This window comes from Mastigoproctus giganteus, chromosome 4 (genome assembly GCF_048544385.1).
Source record: "Mastigoproctus giganteus isolate SK-2022 chromosome 4, ASM4854438v1, whole genome shotgun sequence".
Classification (NCBI taxonomy): Eukaryota; Metazoa; Arthropoda; class Arachnida; order Uropygi; family Thelyphonidae; genus Mastigoproctus; species Mastigoproctus giganteus.
This window is the reverse complement of record NC_143578.1, coordinates 180,684,404-180,711,887: the sequence shown is the minus strand read 5'-3', so window position 1 is coordinate 180,711,887 and position 27,484 is coordinate 180,684,404. Positions and strand designations below refer to the sequence as shown.

At 36.3% G+C, this 27,484-nt stretch overlaps 1 protein-coding gene across 2 annotated transcripts in view; it reads left to right on the top strand.

Moving 5' to 3' along the window:
- Positions 1-27,484, top strand: part of LOC150087230 (kinesin-like protein KIF21A) — a 779,086-nt gene that overhangs the window by 300,823 nt on the left and 450,779 nt on the right. For both annotated transcript variants that reach the window (XM_090371900.1, XM_090371899.1), the window contains exon 12: positions 16,729-16,798. In XM_090371900.1, the coding sequence (XP_090228026.1) occupies positions 16,729-16,798 (70 nt within the window). The remainder of the gene's footprint in view (positions 1-16,728; positions 16,799-27,484) is intronic.

Here is a 27,484-nt window from a genome sequence, read left to right as displayed (position 1 = left end):
TAGCCATTGGGCCCTATTGGAACCCACCATTGCCCATACTTTGCCACAAGGAGGCAGGTCAGGCACCCAGTAGATTATTTAAGTACTCTGGCAGGCCTGCTACCTAATTTCCGAGGATTTCAGTAGTAAGGCCTATATACATATCTATAAAAAGGGGAGGCAGGTTTGAACACTGGAATTTGGAAGGGCCGAAAGAGGTTTAAGAGAAAGTGGTTGAATTTAGATGATGATTACAATTTGGTGGCATTGTTATGGGGGGGTGCTTAGTCGGTTTAGTTAGAGGAGGGGGGATGAACACTGGGTGAAACAGGTAGAACATGGAGATGATAGAGTAGGCATCCCCAAAGAGGTCAGTGGGGATGAGCCTGACCAGGAAAAGTATGGGAGAGGAGACAGAGACCTGGCTCCTCTCTCCCATGCATGGGAATGGGGTTTTAAAGGCAACCGGGTTAGAGTACCCAGTTCAGATTGCCAAATGCGTGTCGTAGCAAAGCTGCAGTATGCCTTAATCAGTGATGGTTGTCAGGTACATGTAGTATCGAATCTGGTAGGAAGGTCAAACTGCCCATCCTGCAGTGAGTTCTCCATTGCAGGACAAGGAAGTGGGTGGGAGAGATATATTTACTTCATTCATAACCTGCATTCTTCCTCCACTTGAATTCTACTTTTATACTTTTTTTTTTCCTGTTATGTTTTATATATACATAATATAATAAATATAAAGATGTAAGTATGAGTTACAGGGAAATTGTCTATTTCATTTTCCCTTGAAAAATGAAACATTTTTTGTCAAGTAAACATAGGTCATAAATGAGTCGTTATAGCAGCAGAAGCTATTAAAGGGTTGTAAAAATAGAACAACACATTCAGTAATTTAATGTCATTTAATGCATACAAATCATTTGCTGTTGCACACAAAATAGAAAAAAACAATCCATAACACAGTGCTCGAACGTACGACTACCATCAACATTAATGTATGCATGCGTTGAGAGGTCCTCAAAGTGGTATGAATATGCATGATACTGGATGTCCACACACTGCTAGGACACCCTGGTTTGTGGAACAGGTTTTGCAGATCTTCGCTAATACTCCTTCTACCAGCACAAGTGCCGTTGCACGCCAATTGGGTGTGCAGCTTTGTTTGGTGTGGGATGTGGTGCACGAAGTCAGACTACATCCTTTCCGATGCCAGAAAGTGCATGCACTAGAACAGTAAATCAACTTGCAGCCTGATTTTGCCAATAATGTGCTTTACACTGATGAGGCGTGTTTCACCAAAGAGGGATTGTTCAACAGCCACAACAGTCATGTGTGGGCAGAGAATAATCCCCATGCAATGGTTGAACATGGCTACCAACACAGGTTTACCATCAATGTATGGGCTGGCATTGTGGGAAATATTTGTTGGACCATTCATGTTGCCTGCATGTTTAGAGGGACAACTCTGCATTTTCTAGAGCAAACACTTCCAGAGTTGGTGGAGGATGTTCCTCTGATTGTCCGACCACAAATGTGGTTCCAACATGATGGCGCACCACCACATTTTCACAGACATGTGCACGCGCGCACTTACATGCAACCTTTCCAGGCAGATGGATTGGTCAAGGTGGACCTGTAGCCTGGCCAGCAAGGTTGCCTAATCTGACTTGTTTGGACTTTTTTCTTTTAGGGATACATGGACTCTTGTGTATGAAACGTCAATGGAGGAACTTATAGCATAGATTGTCGCAGCAAGCGCGGAGATACAAGACAATCCTAGGAACTTCCAATGCCTACAACATTCAATGATGCGTCGGTGTGAGTTATGCATTGAACATCATGGTCACCAGTTTGAGCACTTATGAATTGTTTTTTCTATTTTGTGTGCAACAGCAAATGATTTGTATGCATTAAATGACATTAAATTACTGAATGTGTCGTTTCGATTTTTACAACCCTTTAATAGCTTCTGCTATAACGACTCATTTACAACCTATTTTTACTTGACAAAAAATGTTTCTTTTGGTACCAACTATCACCTGTTCAAGTTTGTCGGTAGAGTTTCTCTGCACCATGTATATATAAATATATATATATAAACTGGAGTAATGATATCGGAATGTAGGAATAGGCAAGAAGAAAGGAACTTGCCGTTACCTTTTAAGACTGAAAATGACCAAATGACCAAGATGGCAGCATGCCAGAATATTTATGTATAGGTACGCTAACAGTTCCTAGTGTTAGAAAATGGTGTGAAAAAAAAAAAAAAAAAATTGCATAGTATGGTGTCTGTATTTAACAGTGTTCATCACCACATATTGCATTTCAATTTATACCTCCAACTAGCCTACAGACACCATACCATACATTTTTTTTTTTTTTTTTTTTTTTTCCACACCATTTTCTAACACTAGGAACCGCTAGCGTACCTATACATAAATATACCGGCATGCCGCCATTTTGGTCATTTTCAGTCTTACAAGATAAGTTCCTTTCTTCTTGCCTATTCCTACATTCCAATATCATTACTTCAGTTTTTTTCAATTCTTTTTACTTGCTTCTGTAAGGTTATCCATGATCTGTATGCCCTACATAATATAATTACATTTATTGGCACAATTTATTAGATCTCGTTCTTACCACAAAATTTCAAATTTCGTTCTTAACACGTGTCTACAGCACACGTGCACACAGCATACAGAACATGTCGGAAACAGAAGCAAGAATATTGCCGTCTTTCTCATAATTTTGGTGGATGGCCTATGATGAAGACACTGAAATTGTGAAAAACACTGCAAAGTAGTCTTATTTTGGTCACCTTTTCATTTTTTATTTTAATTTCTTGCCAACTAATTATCTCTCTCTTTTTCATATCTTACAAAGAATACAATGCGGAGATGGGGGTAACTCCTGGTGCTGTCAAACAACTAACACACTTTACACTTGTATGTCCATCACTATGACAAAAGAGTGTGTTCGTCCAAATTGTTTCATCTTTCTTGCTTTTTAAGCTCCAATTCAGCATGGATTCTCATTCTTTCATTTTTCAGTAAATGTGAGCCATATTCAACATTTATTTTAGACATGCCTATATCATCATCATCATCATCAGCCATTTTCAATCCACTGCAGGATGAAGGCCTCTCCAGCAACTTTCCAGTTCCTTCTGTTTTGAGCACTGGCCATCCATTTACTACTCAAAAACTCATGAATTTCATCTATCCATCTCCGCCTTTGTCTTCCAGGTTTTCTTCTAGCTCCTCTTGGGTACCACTCTGTTATTTTCTTAGTTCATCTATCATCATGTCTTCGAGCTATGTGTCCTGCCCAAGACCATTTTAGTTCTTTAGTTTTGATAAGAATGTCCTTTACTTGAGTTTGCTGCCTAATCCATGTGTTTCTCTTCTTATCTAACAGTCTGATTCCCAATATAATTCGTTCCATTCTTCTCTGTGTAGTTCTTAGCTTCTCTTCCATTCTTTTGGTGAGTGCCCAAGTTTCACTTCCATAAGTCATGGTGGGGAGTATACATTGATTCATTATTTTACGTTTCAGACAAACTGGGATATTGCTCTTCAGTATGTGACTATATTTCCTGAATGCTATCCATCCAAAATTTATTCTTCTCTTGCTTCCAGCCATTTATCATTATTACAGCTAATAACTTGTCCCAGATAAGTATATGACTCCACCTTTTCAATTACTGCTCCTTCAATCATTATTTCCCTTTCCGTGGCATACTTGTTCATCATTACTTTTGTTTTAGCCATATTCATCTTTAGTCGAAAATCCTTACTTAACTGTGCATAACTGATTAAGATTTTCCTCTAATTCTTTGGGATCGTGGCTTATGACCACAAGGTCATCTGCAAATCGTAAATGGTTTAGGTACTCTCCGTTCACATTGACTCCTTTCTGCGACCAGTCTAATCTTCTGAAAGCTTCCTCAAGGGCAGCAGTAAACAGCTTCGGAGATATTGTGTCTCCTTGTCAAACTCCTTTCTCGATTTTAAATTTCCTACTGTCTTTGTCTAGTCTAATAAAGGATGTAGCACTCTCATATATTTTCTTCAAAATCATAATATATGGAGTATCTATGCCTTGTCTTTCCAGTGCCCGAAACATTGCCTTATGCTGTATGGAGTCAAATGCCTTTTCATAATGCCAGGCATAATGGTGTTTTATATTCATTTGCTTTCTCCATTAGCTGTGATATTACGTGAAGGTGATCCATAGTTGAGAATCCTGTCCTAAAGCCAGCTTGCTCTTTTGGTTGATTCTCACCAAGTATTCTTTCTAATCTGTTAATAATGACCCTTGTTAACAACTTGTAGATATGGGATAACAAGCAAATTGGTCTATAATTTCCAATTTCTGATTTATCTCCTTTCTTATGCAGCAAAACTATGATTGCATTATTCCACTGCTTAGGCATCACACCTTTTCTAATGCACTTTGTGAAGAGCCTTGCCAGTTTTTGTGTTATGTCTCTTCCTCCCAATTTTAACAACTCTACAGTAATTTCATCTTCCCCTGGGGCTTTCTGATTCTTCATTTTCTTCAATGCATGTTCTACCTCATCAGGAAGAATATCGGGTATGTCGTATGTGTTGCTACTTTGCAATCCATCTTCCCCACTGCTGGTATCATTCCCTCGCTCCTTGTATAATTCTCTATAGTAGTCTTCTGCTATTTGAATTATGCCTTCTCTGCTGTTTATAAGTACACCATCGCTATTCTTCAGTTTCAGTATCATTTGTCTTTCTGTATTACTGCTCATGGCTGCTGATTTAAATCCTTTGTTTTACCTTAATTCTTGTTCTACTTTTCTTGTGTTAAATCTTCTTATGTCCTCTCTGAGTCTCTTTCTAATGGCTTTGCATAACTCAGTATACTCAATTTTCTCCCTGTCAGTGTTTTTCTTGCTCTTCATTTGTCGTCTTTGGTTCATCACGACAAGTGTTTCTTGACTAATTTTTTCTTCTTTGGATTTCTGTTTCCCTATAGGTTTCTTGGGCTTTATCACTTTCAGAAAGTTGTAATATTCCTCGTCGATATCTTGGTCCTGAGCAGTCTGCAGAAGCTCAAACTTGTTCTTAAGTTCCAGTACATACTGCTTTTTCTCCTCCTCTGTTATTTCAAAGACCTTTGTATTATTTACTTGAGTCAGTTTTTTCCTTTCCTTTCCTACATCTATATCAAGTGTACATCTTACCATTCTGCGATCACTTCCAACATTTACCTTATTGAGGACTGTAACATCATTCACAATATATCTTCTGTTAGTGAGGATGAAGTCTATTTCATTAGTTGTTAATCCATTTGGACTCTTCCATGTCCACTTTCTGTTCACCCTTTTCTTGAAAAAAGTGTTCATTACTGACATTCCTTGAGATTCTGCAAATTCCACAAGTCTTTCACCTCTTTTATTTCTTTCACCAATTCCAAAATTTCCTATAGTTCCTCTTTCTGCGCTGTTTTGCCTTTTTCCAACCTTAGCATTGAAGTCCCCCATAATAATAGTGTAGTGGGTTTTCTGCTCATCTAGAAGACTCAATTTCAGTGTACATTTCTTCAACATCTTCATCATCATGGCTCGATGTTGGTGCATAAATCATTATAATCTTTAGCTTGTACCTGTTAGTAATCTTGAGTATTAGTCTTGACACCCTTGGTGATGTACTTTTGAATTCCAAAATGTTGTTTTTAAAATCTTTATGGACCAGAAACCCAACTCCACCTTCACTCCTTTCACTGTTTCCATTAGTGTACAGCAGATTTCCACTTGATAAACTTATAAGTGATTCATTTCTTCTTCTTGTTTCAGCCAAACCGATAATATTCCAATTCACATTTTCTAATTCCTTTTCCAGCTCTAATATCCTGTCTTCACCGATGAGTGATCGTACGTTATAACAGGCCAAGTTCAATTTCCGTGCATGGCAGCCTGGTCGTACCCAGAGATTCTTAGCACCCTCTGCTTCCACTCTGATCCTCTCGCTGCCGTAAGAGTGAGAGTGAAAGCTGCTGGGGACTGAGGGCCATTTGTATTGTTGTGCTCTCATTACTGGAGGGTTTGGTCTTTTCCTCTTCACGCTGACCAGGCGTCTTGAAGAGAACCACTCTACACGTTCGTTGCCACCTAAGTGACGTAACAGGGCTTACCATCGAGAAGGTGTGCATGAGTGGATTTTAGGGAGGCAGGCCAACCGGACTTCTCCTAAATCTTCTGTAATAGAGAGATATTGGATCCATCAGTGTTTTAGGCTGAGTGTCTGATAACACACAGGATACCTGTTCCCCTCTAAGCCCCATGCCTATATAGCATACAGAAATTCTTCTTTCTTTTTATGTGGCATTCTGCAGCCTTTTTTCAATTACCAGATATACTTAATTTTTCAGTCACAACCTTGAGTTTTTCATTAGAAACGGGTCTTGCTACTTTAGCAGTGCTCAACGGAACAGAGATTTGTTTACTATTAGTGTGGCCATATAGTGCAAAAAAGCCACAGACCTTTGCTGCACAAGCAAAAACAAAACAGTATAGTGGATAATAAAATTGACAAATTATATACTTCCCTCCTCACATAGGTAAGCTATGTGAGGAGGAATGTTTATAATATATCCAGTTGACTTTTGAATTTCTTCAAATTGCCTGTTGACTCTGCAGGCAGAGTCAACTTGCTCCAGTAATCAGCATCTAGCTGGCTAAAAGAACTTTCTACAACCTAGTCTAAATCCCTTGCCTCCCCCTCCCCCCATAATTTGAATTTATGACCTCTATTTCTGCAATTCTTTATAAAAGTAAAAATTTTGCCTTCATTCATTTTGCTAATCCATCTTAAAGGATTCTAACCCTCAATCAGGTTTAGAATGAAATATCATAAAACCACTTGAAATAATTAAAATTCACCACACTTTCATTGTTTGTTAAAATCGTATGTTTTGTTTACCTTTTTTCTAAAGTGCACTTTTGTAGGTCTTGAATTTAAACCATAAAACAAAATGATTTGCAGTTTCCAGTTTCTTGGGTGTCTTTGTTCATACAGTCTTTTATTATAAATGGGTAATAAACTCTTATTGCATTTGCAATAATACCATTACCTGGAATTCTGTGTGTTTTATATTATGGTGAAATGTGTTTTCCCTTTCATGAAATCTTCAATCATTTATCTAAACCATTAAGAAATATTCAGAATCTTCTCTTTATTCCTATACTAAACTTCCTAATTTTTTTTTTTTTTTTTTTTTTTTACCATTCAGTATTTGACTTGCACATGCCATGTTAGCTGCAATCTGTATGTGTGTGTGTGCTATGTTCTTTGTTATTGATTGACACATCATTTTTTAAATTTATAATCCAAAAAAGTCGGTGAAGAGAGTGGAATTGAGTGTAACAGTTCAGTTATGACTTACAGAAACATATGACAGATTAAACGTAGGCAGCGCGTCTCAAAGGGAAGCAGCAATAAAATTAGGAGTGAACTTGGTCATCTTTATCAAAATTATTAAAATCACATTGCACTAATATGATTAGTGGAAGCATGGAAGGAAATACAAAAACAGTAGATTCAAGCTCTGTTTGGTTCAAACAGCCCAATGCATTTAGTTTATGCTAATGGTTTTGCTGAAACACTGTTTAAGGTGACTGAGAGGTGGCTGACAAGATGAGATGAGAGACATTGTACAGTAATACCCCGACTTACGCTACCCCGACTTACGCGAACTCGGAGTTACGCGGTTCTTGATTTTTTTCGTTTGGCCGCCCACTATCTTCAAGGTCGTTTTTCATATGTTATCGATATGCGGTGCGACGGCGGAGAATGAGAGCGAAAGATGAACAAAATTCAACTTTGCTGCTTTTATGACACATTTCACCGTAATAATGTAAAAACCAACACAATTCCAGCTATCGGTATAATCGCAACTGCAATTAGATCGAGTTCACTAGCAGAAACGCAACTGGATTTTTATTGTTTTATGGTAGTAACCCCTAGAAATGTGAGGTGTTAATAGTGTATCTCTGCCTTTATGGTGTTGTTTATTCAGTTGCTACACGCGCGCAGCTTTGTTTATGCGTATCAAGCGTGCCTCCTCGTTTTGTAATTGTGCTTTATTCCCTAAAAATGAGTAAAATGCTTAAAAGGTGTGAAAAGGAAGCATCCTGGTGAAGACACTGCAGATTCAGAGAGAAAAAGAAAAGCAATTATCGATAAACAGAGGCGGACTGGGTCAAAAATTCTTACCCGGGAAAATTTATAGTGGCCTCATACTATGGTTTATGGCCAAAATCACACTGGCCCACCCCGGTAGGGCTTATGGCCAGTCCACCTCTGTCGATAGAGAAAAAATATGAAATTGTGAAACGCTTTGAGCGAAATGAAAGACCATGTGATATTGCACGTGCTACAGGCCTAAATGAAGCAACGGCGAAAAGCACATGACAATTGCAAACTTGACAGGTTGAAAATTGAAAAGGGCTCAATTGTAAAGGGCTTAAAAATTTTAGAAAACATAGACTCCAACGAAGAACGCATTATAGCTACAAAGCAAGGAATAAAAAAATTATTAGCTTGCAACGAAGAAATTCTGCGTGAAAAAAAGAACGCGCTGTGTCGTCAGACGAATTTGTTAGATTTTATGAAGCCATCGACATCGAAATAACTTTTTTACGTAAGTCATTTGTTTTTTTAATACATATTTTGTATTAATATGTATAAAGAACTCAATTTTATTAATATTTTTCTTCTAAACTAGTCTTTTTGTTAGTCCTTGGTCCCAATTAAGCAAAATTTATATGTATTTATATGCAAAGTTGTACCCCGACTTACGCGAATTCGACTTACGCGATTTTCGTCGGACCCACCTATCGCGTAACTTCGGGGTATTACTGTATTGTTTCAGAAAAAAAAAAAAAAAAAAAACTTCAGCAAAAAACAGGATTTTGATGGTTCTGCAGCTGACAAAACTTACTGGTTAAAAACTCCTTGGGAAACTTAAGTACTTATAATCCTGAAGGCATTTTTAACACAAATGAAATGGGTTTGTACTACAGGGCTACCACTAACCATTGCATGATTTTTAAAAATGTCTGTCTGTCTTCAGAAAAGAAGATCAATGACAAGATTACTGATCTTTTGACTTGCAATTTGATGGGAATAATCAAGATGAAGCTGCTAGTTATAAGCAAGAGTAAAAGACCTATGTCTTTTAAAGGAATAAATATACCTGTTGAATATACCAATATTTCCAACACATAGATAACAGAGTCTTTATTGGAAGGCATCTTCATCAGTTGGATTTTCAGTTGGGTAAGAAAAACAAAAATTGCACTGGTTTTGGACAACTTGCCCGGCTCATCCACATTTGACTTTAATAAACATTGAACTAGTTGTTCTACATTCATATACCATGCTACTTATTCATCCTCTCAACCAGGGAAATGTGAAAAGCTTTCAGACCTTTTATAGATTTTGATATAAAGTAATGAATAATACAGTCTGTAGATGATGGTTTGGTAACATTACTTGATATCACAAACCAGATGCCAAGTTCTAGATGCCAATTCATATGACAGAGTGCCTGGGATGAAGTTTCTGAAACATGCAGTAACAATTTTTTCAAGAAGTTGGATTAATTATTCACATGGTCAACTAGGTCATGATACTGATCACGTTCAAAAGTCTGAATCAATGGTGAATGAGTGTTTAATGATTGGGTGAACATAAATATTAAAGTGCAAGTTACTACTGCTTTAATAGATGAAGGAATTGCTCACTCGGCAGTGATTATTCAGCAGTAATTATTCATGAATTTAGAACTTGCAGATCAAAGAACCACTGGTAGACAGTGATCGCGGTGTACTGATGTGGGATTTACTTAAAGATGTAATTACCATCAAGGGTAAAGAGCAGGGTTTTTGCTTTGATAAAGGTGACTACAGTGGTCTCAGAGAGGTTTTAAATTTTATAAACAGTGGGATCAACTGATGATGTTACCAATGGTGAATTATAAATGGGAAGCCTTCAGGGAATTAATCTTGGAGGCTACTAGGCATTTCATGCCCACTAAGAAATACTGTTCAAGGTTCAGGCCTAAATGGATATCAGATGAATTAATGAGGCTCGTGGCAGAGAAGAAAAATGCATGGGATGCATATAAATTATCAGGCAACACAGAAGCCTATGGCAGATATAAGCTAGTGTGTAATCAAGTCACAAAGGAGATTGCAGCTGTAGGCAGATGAGAAATCTTTGGCAAATGATGCAAAATAAAATAACAAACTTCTTTACTTATGTAAACTCTAGAAGGAAAGGGACAAATCAGATTGGTCCACTTAACATAGATGGTTCGACTATTGATTATTCTGCTCATGTAGCTGATAAACTGATGATAATTTTGCATCTACATTCACACATGAGGAGTTATTCAAGAAGGGGAATGCCAGACGTTTATCAAACTAACAGGGAGCTAAGTGATTTTGTAATAACTGAGAGCAAAGTGGAGGAGAAATTGTTGAAGATAGATGTAAGGAAGGCACCTGGGTGGATGGGATCTATACAGATATGTTAAAGGAGGCAGCAAATGAAGTAAGCAAACCCTTAACCATAATTAAGAGAGCTTCTTTGGACTCAGGGGAGATCTCCATGGACTGGAGGAGTGCAAATGTATCCCCAATTCACAAAGGGGGGTTCAAAAGGTGACACAACTAACTATAGACTAGTTAGTTTAACTTGTGTTCCGGGGAAAATAATGGAGTCGCTGGTTAAAGAAGCATCCCAGGAACATCTAGACAAGACTGCAGTAATAGTTAAGACACAGCATGGGTTTGTTAAAGGGAGGTCTCGTCTGACCAATTTGATTAGATACTATGATGTGGTCACAAAAGAACTGGATGCAAAAAATAATTTAGATATCCTATACTTGGATTTCAGGAAAGCTTTTGATATTGTTGCACATGGAAGACTGCTGTACAAATTGGAGCAGTATGGCATGAAGGGCAAGTTGCTACAATGGATAAAGAGATGATTGAATGGGAGACAACAGTGGTGATCAGTGGGACACTGCTCTTCGTGGACTAATGTTATTAGTGGAGTTCCTCAAAGTTCAGTGCTAGTCCCATTGTTGTTTTGTGTATTCATCAATGATATTGGTGAAGGTATATCAGACTTATTCTCCAAGTTTGCAGATGATACAAAGGTTGGTAAGTTGTTAACGAAAGTAAAGACAGTATGCTACTCCAACTGGATCTAGATAAGTTGGGCAAATGGGCTGGAAACTGAAGTTTAACGTTGACAAATGCAAAGTACTGCATATGGGTAGAAGTAACCCCAGAGTAACATACCAACTGTGTGGTACTACGCTTAGGTGGTAGAAAATGAAAAAGACCTTGAAGTATGAATTGTGATAATATGATTTGAATACGACGGATTAATGCAATGAGTTGAGAGTGAGGCACATTATTCATTTTCTATTGCTGCACGGGCGTGCACTGTTTTTTACTCCAGCGTTTATCCAGCGTTAAAATGGTTGTCTCTAGGATGGGGTGCAGACATATGCCTTTGCAGCGGTTTATGGCCTTTAGATTGCTTAATATATTAAGTGACTCTAGCCATAGGCGGTAATGCAATGAGTTGAGAGTGAGGCATGTTATTCATTTTCTATTAAAAATTGCAATGAAAACAGCCTATGGCTAGAGTCACTTAATATATTAAACAATCCAAAGGCCATAGACCGCTGAAAAGGCACACGTCTGCACCCCCATCCTAGAGATAACCATTTTAACGCTGGATAAACGCTGGAGTAAAAAACAGCACACATCCGTGCAGCAACAATAGAAAATGAATAATGTGCCTCACTCTCAACTCATTGCACTTATCCGTTGTATTCAAATCATATTATCAGTTGAAAAAGAGACGTGTCAGTCTTGAAAACCTCTGCCATTGTATATTTTATTGTATTATATTAAACTGGGTTAGCATTGTATATATTTTTCATGACCTTGGAATAATTGTGCAGTCAGATATGAAGTTTCTGAGCAATGCAGACAGGCTGCCAGGGCAGGTCATGGGGTTTTGTCAATGATATACAGGAATTTTGCTAGCAGGGAAAAGGAGGTGATTGTCCCTCTGTATAAGGCAATGGTCAGGCCACACCTAGAGTACTGTGTACAGGTCTGAAGGCCTCATTTTAGGAAGGATGTAGAGTTGCTAGAACGGGTACAAAGAAGATTGGTGAAGGGAACAAAGTGGTGCTCTTACCAAGAAAGGCTTAATTTCAGCAAATTGCAGTGCCTGGAAAGTAGGCACCTGCAAGGTGATCTGATTGAGGTGTTTAAGGTGGTGAATGGGTTGAGCAAGCTGAATGCTGATGGGATTCTTCCTCTTGCTCAGATTAATAACATGAGGGGGCATAGTTTCAAATCGAGGAAAGACAGTTTTAGAATAGATATGTGGAAATTTGCCTTTTGCCAGCAGGTAGTTGATAGCTAGAACAGACTTCCTTCTCTTGTTGTGGAAGTTGATAGCTTAAATATATTTAAGGCTGTGCTAGACTGGCATTTGGAGTGAATGGATGGGTGAAATGGGAGTTTTTTTTTTTTTTAGTGTGGCTGATGCTGCATAAGCTTGCTTTCTTTCATTGTATGCCCCAACTAATGCTAATGATAATTTTACCAAGGAGAACAAAAACGAGGAAAAGTGAATTCAGTTCATTAGTCATGAAACTATAGCCATCTCAGGAGAAGGCTGGAAGAAATTGGCACACGTGGTTGTGAATATAGACTATTACACAATATTTAAAAATCTCTAAATCAACTTTGTAGTGATAATTCAAAGCAATCTAAAATAAGTGACTATTTTAAATTATAATCATAATTACAAAGTGTCTGTAACTATGTATATTAATTAAGCTGTGTTCATAAGTGTGATTTATTTTTATTTTTGCTAACCTGTGTATAATACTTTCCAATTTTCACGTATCATTTAATTATGTTAATTGGTCAGGTAATAAAGCATCAATTTGTATTTTTATTTTTCTATCCTGTGGATAATATTCCTCAGATTTTCACTTATTAGAATTGCAGTTTAACTGAATGAAAATTCAGTTTACAAATGTGATCACAATTACTGTGTGTGTGTATGTGTGTGTGTGTGTGTGTGTGTATATATATAAGGTGAACGGTGGTAGAGTAGAGTATAGCTATAGTACCTCAATCCCCCTCGAATTACTTTAATAGTTCATGAGTGAAAAGTAGTTTTTTGCAGCAGAAAGCAAGGTCAGCATAGGAAAAAGCAAAGCATAAGGTTACTTAGGATTGAACCGGGAGGGTAACTGCCCATCCCTTATAGTAAGGGATCCTGGTTTTTGATTATGTATGAAAAGTGAGCAAGCATAAGCAGTGTCTAAGATATCTAAAAGGTCTAAATGCCCATGGAGTATGTTACATATACCTTACACTCATTGAAAAAGTCGTACCTATATTTACTCCATGGGCAGGAAAATATTCTTTGCATACTCTACTTTTATTTCGAGAACCATCTATCAGTTTACGTAACAAACTACAGAGGGCACCACATACTAATGAATTAATTGAAATAAATAGCGGAATTTTAGATAATTTTAATGATTTTAACTACAAACACCAGTAGGCGCTTGAGACTGCTATTGCCGCTTATATACCACATACGCGCTTTTATTCGGTCTTTCTAATTGTCTGACTACACGTGGTAAGTCATATCCTTTTAGACCTTTTAGACACTACTTATTCTTGCTAACTTTTCGTACCTAATCAAAAACCAGGATCCCTTACTATAAGGGATGGGCAGTTACCCTCCCGGTTCAATCCTAAGTAACCTTATGCTTTGCTTTTTCCTATGCTGACCTTGCTTGCTGCTGTAAAAAACTTTTCATACCTCATGAACTAGTAGAGTAATTAGAGGGGGATTGAGGTACTATAGCTATATTCTACTCTACCACCGTTCACCTTCTGTTAGCGCATGCTATCTTTTTGATTTAATAATTAAAATGCTAAACTCTTACCATACAAGTTTTAACAGTGGAGGATCTCATTCTTAGTAATACTAATTATTAATTTTGTAAATTAGCTATCCGTCGGGCTAAATGTCATCACTCCAGTCAACGGCAAAATGTTATCATACTTTATTATACAGTGCATTCCGGTTATTTGGGCCACTGGTTAATCGGGGCAGCCGTTTATATGGGGCAAATCTTAAAAAACAGAACCCAATCTAGAAAATAGCCAGGGTTTACTTTGCTTAATTGGGACAAAATGCCATTTAATCGGGGCAGGAGACCACAGCACTGAAGATTACCCTATGATTGTCTCTGACTGTACCACATAGTTCAGTCGGATTTCTGGAGGTCACAACCATAAAACAATAAAAACAATTAGCAGTCACCTTTGTTTATTGGGCTTTTGTGTTAGTGAAATCTATCATAAATTCGATCTTATTGAATTTTCGATAATACCGACAGCTGAATTCTGTGGGTTATTATGGTAAAATGTGTTTACACTTCTATGGAATCTTCAATCATATAAAAAAAATAATTTTCAGAATCTTCTCTTCATTCCTATTTTTAAAGCTTCGTAATTTGGTACTCCATTCTCACTTGTGCGTATCGTGTTACTTGCAATTTGTGTGTGCCGTGTTCTTTGTTATTGATTGCTTATCTTTTTACTGTTTTAAATTTTAACCCCCACCCACAAATGTCAACTAGTTTAGTTAGTATGCACATATTACAGTAGGCATTAATTCTTCCGATTATCACATATATTCTTCCGAATTTCACGTATCATTTAATTTTTTAATTGATAAGATAATAAAGGGTAAATTTGTACTTAATATATCTTTACTTTTATAGCCTGTGGATAATATTCCTCCTATTTTCGCTAATTAGAATTGCTGTTTAATTGTATTAAAATTCAATTTACAAACGTGATCACTATGTTCAACACTTATTACACATCGTATAGTGAACGGTACTTTACAATGGTGACTCCATCATAACGTGATCTGATTGTACAGTGAACCAATTGTAGGGGGGGGGGGGCATTGTATTTTTAACTATTTACATGAAACTTTGGATAATTGGGGCAGCCGCTTAATCGGGCCAAAATGCACTAGTCCCGATGTGTCCCAAATAACCGGAATCGACTGTATTTTCGGGCATGGCGATTTGGGTTTCAACTTTTTGGAACTCCTGTTCTGGTATACCACACTTATGTATATTTTTAATTTTAATCATTTGGATATCATTGGACTGGATGATGATAACAGAAACGAATAGCTCGTTAATTAGGGACTTTAATTGAGAGCTAAAGGGTTAGCCCTCGATTAAAGTTCCTTTCAACGTATCTTCATACCTATAATTAACATGTTAATAATTTTTATATATTGCATGAGTATATATTATTTTTTCCAGTTTCCGTTGGCACATGCATAGGTCTTCATGTTTTGATGTGTTATGGCGTATCACAGGCTACAATGGGTCTACACTATGCCGACCTACTTATACCTCACCTTCGAGGTACATTCAACTACTACCATATATATTATTATATATTTACAGACAGATTTAATGTTTAATATCATACAGATGGCATTAATCGGTTCTGATATAATTTATTATTTATATCTAACATTAAATACACTATTGTATTTTCCTATCGGTGTGTGTGTGTGTGTATATATATATAAAAAAGAGCAACTTTTATGCATGAACTGAGATTTTGTTTGAGCTTCTGCCTTATCATTTACATTCATTTCTCCAATCAGTACATGGCAACAAACAGTATCATGTGCTTCAGGTACAAAATATGGATAGACTTTGTGAGGAGAGAGAGAGAGAGAGAGAGAGAGAGAGAGAGAGCGAGCGATTCCTATTGGTCTGATTTTAGAGACATTTGGGAATGCTTGACAAATATAAAATTTGATTAAAATCCATCCACTGAGAGTTGAGTTATTACTTTTGGATAAACAAACATACAAAGAAATAATAATTGCCATATTTATTTTGGATGGCTTGACAATTTTTTTTAAATTACCCAAATAGAAATTTTCATGAAAATCCATCTAAGTTCAATTCTGTTAGAAATAGAGTTATTACGTGTGAATGGATGTGCTTTGGGAAGACAAAGCACTTATACACTTTACCTTAATGCACTTAACAAAAAATATACAATACAAAATGACACTTGTGGTGACTGCAGCACATAGAGCTGTCACTAGATTCTCTAGGGCAACAGGTCTGGAGACCAAGGTTCCCACTGACACACTGGACATACATGAAGCAGTTTAGTGCAAATTGCAAAATGTTCGTTTTACATTATTTTATAGCTAATTTTGATATTTAATTGTTATGGCAGTGAAATGAAGTATCCACATACCTATGGTGGTACTTTTAATTACTTCAATGTAAACATTTGTATACAAATTTATTTTGAAGAGATTATATAAAATAAATTCTTTTTGTTAGTTGACTCAATCACAGATGCTTTTGCTTTCTTAAATTAAATTTCTTAAGTCATGAACTCTTATTGGTTTATGCATTTAATGAGTTCTTTTATGGTGCTATTAAAAAAAATAGTGTATGGCCTAACATTTACATGCTGTTTGTTTAACTTTGATTAATTTCCTGGAGGCAAAGCTTGCAAAATAGTTATTTACCTAGCCATACTGTTAAATTGAGCTTAACTAACCTATGCTAATTATTTTGTGGCTGCAGGCGAGCAGAGTTCAAAGTCTGATATAACAGAACTAATTCAGGGATATCTTAAAGAGATTGAAGAGTTGAGGTATGTGTAAAACCTATAGTGTGATTTTCATTTTAAAATATTGCACTATTTTTGGATTTAAGTTGCCCCATACCCCATAATTTTGATGGTTATTTGATGTAAACTTGAAAAATTAAAGAATATGTACATAATGCTCTTTTAAGGAAGAGTCCAATTAAATCTTTCTTTCACAATGAATTTTCATTTTGCTTTGTTCTTATTTGTTCTTTGTTCTTATCATCATATGGATATAACTACTGTCCAGAAGTAATGATAAAATCAATGAAAGCTTTCTAGAAAATTACATTTCTATTGTAACATTTGCTACTCTATGAAATCAAGGCCTTTAACTAGAAACTGTTATAATTCCTGATAGAAATTAAAATCTTAATTATTAATCTTTGTATTTATTCAGTGATTTCTGATTTTTTGCTTATTATTGCAATTACTACAGTTTAGGTCACAAAATTGTTTATCTGTGCTAAAATCGTCTCCCAAATTAGTGATATCTGATAAATTGAAAATGCTTAATTCAGAACCTTATTCACTAAACATAAATTTGAGTTTCTGAATTGCTGATCTCCAGCATTTTCTTTACAGAAATTAGTGAGATAGAAGCTCAAAGATATTATTTTTTCCTTCTATTTCATGCTAACCACATGATAAAAGCAAACATACAAACATCAGTCTAGGAAATCTTCCTTATACATTCACATGAAAAGTAAATCATGTGTTGCCATTATTGAAGTAATGAAGTAGAGCCATGTAGTGGACAGTAGTCAAATTTTAATTTTAAAAAAATCCATTATTTTATCAGAAAATCATATCAAAATTCATACACTTTAATTGCTTTTGATTTCTCTCATAGAGGCTTTTGCTCTCAGTGAAGACCAAGCGTTGAGTACTTGGTGCTTATGTTTGGAATTTGTGTTGAACTTGTAGGCAGTTCTCACTTTATGAGTTCCCGTGTTTACGAGGTTTTTTTTTTTTTTTTTTCAAGTATCAACAAAATCGAAAATATGAACATTAATTGCAAAAAATGAATGTTAAAGATTCATAAATACCACATTTCAAACCACGTGTGTAGCTATACAATACAGTGTACACCGCTTTACAGTATTAATCCATTACCGTCATATTGCAAAAATATAATGTGAACCCAATAACACATTATATTTTGGTAATTCTTTCCACGACCTGGGAAGTTCAAATTTTCACATATAACTCCCTAAAAGGTTGTTTTTATAGTGGAAATTGTATTAGTTACCAATTGAAATCATTAAATGCACTACACTTTCATCGTTATCATACGTTACAAGAACCAATTTTGAATGGCTTTGTGATATTTTTCTAAAGCACATTTCTGGAAGTCATGACCATAAAACAGTAAAAACAATTTGTACTTTCTGGTTTATTGGGCTTTTCTGTTACTGCAAGCAATTATAAACAGGTAGTAAACTCGATGTTATTGCATTTGTGAAAATACCGATAGCTGGAATTGTGTAGGTTTTTACGTTATTATGGTGAAATGTGTTTGCCATTTATTGAAATCTTAAATCATATAAAAACATAATTACAGAATCTTCTCTTCATTCCTTTTTTTATTTTAAGCTTCATAAACTTGTTACTCCTCACAAATTGTGTTAGTTGCAATTTGTGCGTTCTGTTAAAAAATGCTTATGCATGCTATTGAAATTTATAAAGAAAGAAGATTATCTTGGAAATAAACGCCTCTTGAAGTATTTCTGAAGAAGACTCCTTGTGCAACAAACCAAGTGCTGAGCCAATAATGAGTGATCAACGAGTGTGCATTTAGTCGATGATGAAGAATAAACATTTTTTAACATTTGTAAGTCATAAATAATTTCTCTATTATTATAATTGGCTTGATTTTACAGGTTACGTTTTCATTTCTTTGAATAAATCAATCATTGTTTGAACAAACTAATTAGCTAACTAATTTCATTGTTGATAACGTAACCCCTATTTTTAACCTTATATCTATAGGAAATAAATTCCCACTTTATGAGTGCACGCTAGGAACGAATTAACTCATAAAGTCGAGAACTACCTGTACCCATTATCCACGGTTCTGTCCAAGTTGCCAATATCTTTTTAAATTATATTGCAATACTTGAATAGGATGAATCTATTATACATTTGAAGAAGTCTGCAACACTGCCAGTACAGCTGTTTCACAGGGTATTGGCTTATCAGCATATCTATTAGTAAAAATTGGCATATTGGCGTATCTATTAGTGAAATATACCGAACTAGTAATAACATATTTTAAGTAAATATTAGGTGAAGTGTGGAAGCAAAACTTCCATTTTAAAAACATAACATGTTTACCTTTAACCCAAGAATTGTGCAGCATTTCCCGTATGCAGAGAAATACTATAGGATTGCAGGGGGATTTGAGACTTTCTGTTTTTGCCAAAGACTTCAATGCCAAATGCTTAGTGCTGAGGCTTGAGCTTATGTTCAGTTTAACAACAAATACCATTATTTATAATTCCATCTAGGTTGCCAATATATTAAATTGTATAGTATCACCATTATATTGTATAGCATCATCTGAACAGGTGATGCTATATAATAATTTGCATGATAAACTAAAATTAATAATGTGGTTGCAAAATGCACACAAACTATGTATGCTCCAGAATTGACTCGAAACCAAAACTTAACTGAAAATGGCATTTCTGAGCAGTGCTGCTATGAAGTGTGCAGGCCCTCAGTGCCAAGTGATAGTTCCCAAGCAATCTTTGTAGTGCAATTTTCTAGTATTTTTCCTAGGGAGAGTACTAGTGCTTTAATAAACCCTTCACCATTTGCAACATTACTTCCCTCGCTGAGCAATGTTACTGTTTCCCCCACCGAGCAACGTACTGCTCTCCTCTTCTGCTGATTGCTTGATCACTGATTGGCACCACTCCTGCCTCCATGTGGCAGAGCCGGTAACCTGGGAGAAGGAATTCCCTCTTCCAGGGCTAAATGGAGCAGAGATGGATTGCAATGCATATCCACTGCTAGAGCCCACAGGCTCCAAACTTGATAGCAATGTCTCAGAGTATGACTCAAATCGTTCGATGAGACTATGGATGGAAAAACCAATGACAGGTATGCCAGCATTTCTCATAATGCATTCACTTTACGCACAGCCTGTCGGCAAGCTATCACCTTTTTTCTAATACAGAAATGTTTAGAATCGGTTGTTGGATCCCCTAAAATGGTTAAACTTCTCCGATCTGGAGACCTAATTGAAGCTTCCAAGCCAAGTCATTCAGAATTGTTAGAATTAACAATATTTCACAATACTTGAGTGTAGGTTATGCCCCATAATACTCTATACCTCTAAAGGCATTATTAGCGAATGGGACCTACTAATTTTCTCAGAAGAAGAAATAGTACAAGAGCTCTGTGAACAAAAAAGTGACTCGTGCAAGGAAAATAATGATCAAAAAAGATGGCAACCTACTACTAACCAGGGCTATCATTTTGACGTTTAGTACTGCAACTCTTCCATCTTCTGTTAAAGCAGGTCTAAACTGCAAGATCCAGCCTTACATGCTGAATCTCATTTGCTGCTTTAAGTGCCAGAAGTACAGCTATTCTCAAAGGAGCATTCCCAAGGAAACTGTACAGCTTCCATTCCTACATGCCCAAACTGTAAAGGAATTTTCTAAAGTCACACACTTTAGAAAATGCAGGATGGCATTTTCTAAAGTGTGTGAGCTTTGGAAAACAGGAAAAAAAAATCCAAAAATATAAAGTGGAGCGTAAAGTCACATCCAGAAGCAAGAAAACAAATGTTGCTAACCATGCCTAACCGATCATATGCATCGGTTACCAGAAACAGCTGCTCAACTGCAACCCAAACGGATGTCTCTATAGAACCGACCATTTCCTTTGCTACCTGGGCCAAAACTCTGTTAACATTCAATAAGAAACCTACTGTCAATGAAACAAGCAATATGCCAATCAGTATCCTAACTGATGCTATCTGAACATTTCAAGAAACAAAACAAATAAACTGTTGTTGAAAATCAGAAGGTGAAAACATGCAATAGCAACATAAATTGATGTTCAGTCAGAGAATGACGACACAGTACTAGAATTACATGCAAATGACCATGGACACAGGATGCCCAACCTTTCTCAGAAATGAAAAATCAAAACTAAGCAGACAAACTTTCTCATAAAAAAACAGTCAGATCAATCTTCAAATAAACCCAGTCAATGAATAAATTCCTACAATGGGACTGTAGAGGATTATGTAGTAACATAGATGACCTGAATGATTTACTGATACAAACTAACGCAATAGGTGTATGCTTCCAGGAAACATTTTCATCACAGTCTTCCCTCTCACCCTTGTTGGATATGTCTGTACAATACTGAATGGGAGTTACTTTACAATAGTAAACCAAATAAATGGACCTACTTCACTTAGACTTAAGGAACTTGCTCAATCGTCGAACATAGAAATCAGCAATATATTTCAGGATATAACGACATCAGATCCACCTTGGACAAATATCCGTGCAATTTACGATGATTATTTTCAACAGTGGGGAAAGAATACCTATACCTTGTCCCTTTCCAACATTGCATAGTAACATGAAACTCACTCTGCTTCTAACTCACAGGCCTGTAAAATCTATACAGATGGATCAAAAACTGAGATCCAAGTAGGTACTCAGGCAATCTTTTCATCATTCACTACTTTTGTATCATTACCATTAGAATGCAGTATTTTCACTGCTGAGCTTTATGCTATAAACCTACCTCTGGACCAGATTACTGAACTTTTAATTACACCTGTATATTTTAATATACACTGATTCACTCAGTGTTGTCTCTGCCCTAAGGAGGAATACCAACTCCTCTCACTCTGTAATAAAATGGATTCATTCTAAGTTACTTTCTTGTAAAGAATTGAACCAAACTGTGACATTCTGCTGGATTCCAGGACATTGTGGAATAACAGGAAATGAAAGAGCAGATCTTGCAGCCAAACAACCAGATACTTCTCTTTTGCAGGCTTTTCAAACTCTATATACCGATTATAAACATATTATCCATAAAGCATGTTACAATAGCTTGTTACTAATCTGGAGAAGTTATCGAGGAAATGAACTATATCAAATAAAACTAGAACCAAAGCTGTGGCTCCTGGGCTTCTGGAAAAGCAGACCATAAGAAACAATTTTAAGAAGGTTTGTTTGTTTGTTATTTAGGAGCATTAGCAACTAAGGCCATATTGCTCTGGGTATATGCGGTGGTCATTCCCTGACCTTTCCGCATCCTCTGTATTTGGTGGTGACGGGCTCGAACCCCAGTCTAATCAAGAAGCGTGTGCTACGCACTGCTGCTCCTTCCCACCTGGCTACGGAGGCGCCTCATTTTAAGAAGGCTAAGGATTGGGCATACTCACCTCACTCACCTGTATCTATTAACTAATGACAGCGCTTCTCAATATACATCATGTCAAGTACAACTGACCATTCGCCTTTTGTTAGTGGACTGTCCTCACTTTCAAAATATTTGCTTAAACACCTTTAAATCAATTGCTAATACACAGTCATCAATAAATTTATTGCAGATTCTGGAAGATGATCCTAATAAAAAATTTACTTTCCTAAATCGTATAGGAATGTAATATAAAATTTAACAGGTATTACAATGAAGTTAATATTTCATATTTACCATTAGAAAGATACAATACTGCCCTAGCAGCCTATGTGTCGTTAAACTCAACAACAACAAGGAAGTGTGCAGCTAAAAGCACTCCCTGTCAAGAAACAATACTTTCTATGGAGAAGATTTATAAACACTTGAATAAACTTCAGCTAATTAGAACTCCTGAGTAGGCATCCCCCATTCCCCAATAACACTGCCAGGTGGGAGGTTCCATAAAGTGTATACAGGCACTTCCTACTTTGAGTTTTTTTTTCCCCAAGTATCAACAAAATCGAAAATATAAAGATTAATTGCAAAAAATGAATGTTAAACATTCATAAATCCCACGTTTCACGTGCGTAGCTATGCAATATAGTGCATCCCGCTTTACGATATTAATCCGCTCCAGAGGGACCATCGTATCATGCAAATATAATGTGAACCCAATAACACATTGTTCTTTAGTTATTCGTTCCAAGACCTCGGAAGTTGAAATTTTCGTTATATAACTAAGCTATTTATCTCTCTAAAAGGTCATTTTATAATGTAAATTGTATTAGTTACCAATTCAAATCATTAGACGCACTACACTTATATCGTTATCATATGTTCTGTTATAAGAACTAATTTTGAATGGCTTTGTGATATTTTTCTAAAGCACATTTCTTGAAGTCACAACCATAAAACAAAAACAATTTCCACTTTTCGGTTTATTGGGCTTTTCTGTTAGTGCAAGCAGTTATACATGGGTAGTAAACTCTATGTTATTGCATTTGTAAAAATACCGATAGCTGGAATTGTGTGGATTTTTACGTTATTAAGGGTGAAATGTGTTTTCCCTTTACTGCAATCTTCAGTCATATAAAAAACAAATTTTCAGAATATTCTCTTCATTCTTTTTTTTTTATTTTTTTAAGCTTCGTAAACTTGTTACTCCCTGCAAATTGTGTTAGTTACAATCTCACTTATGTGTATCTTGTTAGTTAGTTACAATTTGTGAATGCTGTTAAAAAATGCTTATGCATGCTATCGTGAAATTTATAAAGAAAAGAGAAGAGATTATCTTGGAAACAAATGTCTCTTGAAGCATTTCTGAAGAAGACTACTCCTTGTGCAACAAACCAATAATGAGTGCCGACCCAACAATGAGTGATGGAGTGTGCATTTAGTTGATGATGAAGAATAAACATTCTTTAACATTTGTTAAGTCATAAATAATTTCTTTAAATTATGATTTACTTGATTTTACAGGCTATGTTTTAATTTCTTTGGATAAAACAATGATTGTTTAAACATAAACTAATTTCATTGTTGACAACATAGTCCCTGTTTTCAACATTGTCTATGGGAATAAATTCCCACTTTACGAGTGCGTGCTAGGAACAAATTAACTTGTAAAGTCGGGAACTACCTGTATTTTTGTTATTTGCAAGAAATGACACACACACACACACACACACACACACACACACACACACACACACACACACACACACACACCCAGTAGCATTTTATGACATGGGAAACTTGCTTGTGCCTGTACAAACAGACACAGAAAATTAACACATGTAAATTACTCGTGGACCTCCCCCCGATGGTATTCTCCACCTTGTCGCGGTGGGGGGGGCCTTGCATGTCCTGATGACACAGAGAGCTAAGTTGGTGGTAGCTTAGCTACTGGTAGGGCCTCCCAAGCCGGACAGGTCAAAGGGTAGGGGCCAGCCAGACTAAGAGAGATACCCCGGCCCTCCAGGTTGGGGGTTGCTGCAATGGGCTAGCTCCTTGTTCAGTGTAAAAAATACACAAATGCTAAACGACCTACAAGTGAAAATGAAAATGGACTGCACTTTTGGTAACAACTCATCAAACGGAAAAGGACTATGATTTTGGGATGATGTAATATTCAAGGCCTTTCAACTAAAAGAAACTTTCTTCCGGACGAACTGCAAAGATTCAAGTTAGACATCGTCGTGTTATCAGAGACAAAGAAAAAGGGATGTGGAGAGGAAATAATGCGAAAATACTACCATAAGAAGCTCCAATTCTAAAGATATAAAAAGGACAATTTCAGTTGAATGGCTTTTCATAAAAATTTCTGTTAGTTAATTTCATAATGTCTGTTAGTTACAATTTCAAATGTGGTAAAATGCTCATATAACTTCCAGAAAACATTACTATGTAGTAATGTTAACATTACTATGTAGATATATTCATATCTATTTAGCAAATTTCAGACTGACAATTTTTATTGCAGCTTTCACAGCTCCTGCAGAATTATACTGTAACAGCAGAGTTGTAATGAATTTTTTTTTTGGCTGATGCTGCACAAGCTTGCTTTCTTGTATCATATGCCTCTACTAATGCTAATGCTAATTTTTGGAGTGGAGTCAATAAGAGTGAAAGAACAAGAGCAGGAGTTTCTATTGCTGTTAGAAAGAAATTGAGATACAACATCAAAAACTGGCAATTTATTAATGAAAGAATGATCTCATTGGAACTGACAATGTATGGGAGAGAAATATGTATTTTGGGAATATATGCCCCGACTAATGACATTGCCGATACCTTGAAGGATGAATTTTGGGAGGATCTGAGAGAACTAATAGAAAAAATCCCTAAGAACAAAGAGATATATTTCTAATGGGAGATTTCAATGCAAGAGTAGGAACTGAACAAAATAGCAAAGTTAGTGGAAGATTTGGAGAGAAAGAGAGGAACGACAACGGAGATAGACTATGCAATCTTTGTGAACAGTTCGACTTGAGAATAAACAACACATTTTTCCAACACAAGGATAATATACTTGGTCACAGGAGACAAGACAAATTAGATCAGTTATAGATTACATTATTTCAAAACATTCAGGGACATATGTATTGAAAGATGTCAGAGTTTATATAGGAGCCAAATGTGGATCTGACTATTTTCTTGTTAAAACAACACTGAGGTGGAACTGGATTAAGAAAATATGTGTGGACAACCAACAATGCAGGGAAGGAGAAATGCTACAAGTGGGTCAATTTAACATTGACCTACTCCAGGACGACATCATTAGAAACAACTTCACCCAGAGACTGGATGCTGCAATTAACATAGAGATTAAAGGTAATACTGAAGAAATCTACGAATATTTAAAAAATACTGTTAAAAAAATAGCTCATGAAATCCTAGGCAAAAAGAAGAGCCAAGGACCAAAAAAGACCTGGATTACAGAGAAAGTAAGAGCTACTGTAGAAGAAAAGAAACTAGCATATTAGAAATGGCTGGGTGATAGGAATGATGCATATAGGAACATTTATGTTGAAAAGAAGAAAATAGCCAATCAGTTGGTAGTAGAAGCGAAAAATGAAGAATGGGAAAGAAAATGCGCAACTATTAATAGCAAATTGGGCTTCAAGCAATCAGCGGAATCATGGAAGGTCCTTAAAGACTTGAGAAAACAGAATAAACACAACGCTGGTTTGCAAAATACCTTTGAAAGACTGGATGGAGTACCATGAAGGACTTTTAAAAGAAGACCGGGAAGAGTTCAAGATGATGGAGGATTTTGGTGTAGAAGACTCGGGCTTAAAAGTTTCTTTTAGGGAAGTGGAACTCCTGCTGAAGGAAGGAATGGCAAATCACCTGGACCTGGAGGAGTTTACATGGAACTTCTAAAATATGGAGGAAGAGGAGTGGCTGTTCTGATACAACTGTTAAATAAATAACAGTTCTGATACAAAACCGTTGCATGTGTACCGAGAGGAGAAGAAATACTGAAAGAAATGATAACAGAATATATTACATCAATTTATAAGAAGGGCGATCGTAAAAGCTGTTCAAATTACAGAGAAATATGCATCCTGAACCTGCTGTTAAAGATCCTTGGAAAATGGATCAGGAACCATTTAGAAGCCTGAATTGAGGTATCAGAAGAACAAAGTGGTTTTTCAGCCGGGAGCTCATGTGTAGACCATATCTCAACAATACAACAGATCCTTGAAAAATGCCAATCAAAAGGGAAAAAAAATCTTCGATTTTCATTGACCTTGAAAAGGCATATGACAGTGTTCCAAGAAAACTCTTATGGGAAGCACTGAAAGAGGCAAATATCGATGGACAACTGATTAATATTATTAAGGCAATTTACAGGAATGATAGATGCAGAATTAAAGTGGGATCAGCTTTGTCACCTGAATTCCACATTTCAAAAGGCTTATCACAAGGTTGTTGCATGTCACCAACACTTTTCAAAATTTATAATGACATCTGCCTAAGATCCTGGTCAAAAAAATGTAATAAAATGGGATTGCCGATTAATAAGAACACAATTCACAATTTACTTTTTGCAGATGATCAGGTCGTGATAGCACAAGACTTAGAAGATGCAAAGTATGCATGTCGTCAATTGTTTGAGGAATACAAACAATGGGGTTTAAAAATCAATTTTAGCAAGACTGAAATGTTGTCTTCAGGACCAGGACACGTTCTAAATATTGCAGGTTTTAAAATCAAACAAGTCAATAAATTCAAATATTTGGGATCAATCTTACAAAGTGATGGATCATCCCAAGCAGAGATCAATAAGAGAATTGCAGATGGCAGAAAGGCTATCGGCATGTTAAACTCTGTTCTGTGGAGCAAAAATATCCTAAATAAAACAAAGAAACTTATATTTCAATTGTACAAAGTCTTCTATTGTATGGAGTGGAAACCTGAACATTGAATAGGCGAGCAGAAAACAAATTGCTCTCCACAGAAATGGATTTTTGGAGACACTCAGCAGGAACTTCTAGAAGAGACAGAAAATGGAATGAAGACCTAAGGGAAAAAATGGAAATGAAAAAGACTATTAATGACACCATCAAAGAAAAGTGTCTAACATGGTATGGACATGTAAAACGGATGCAAGAAACAGATATCCAAAGGCTATCCTGGAATGGATACCTCCTGGAAGAAAGAGAAGAGGAAGACATGGATGGGTGGAGTACAGGAGTGCATGACAGCCCGAGGCTAAACTGACCAAGACACCCTGAACCGCAC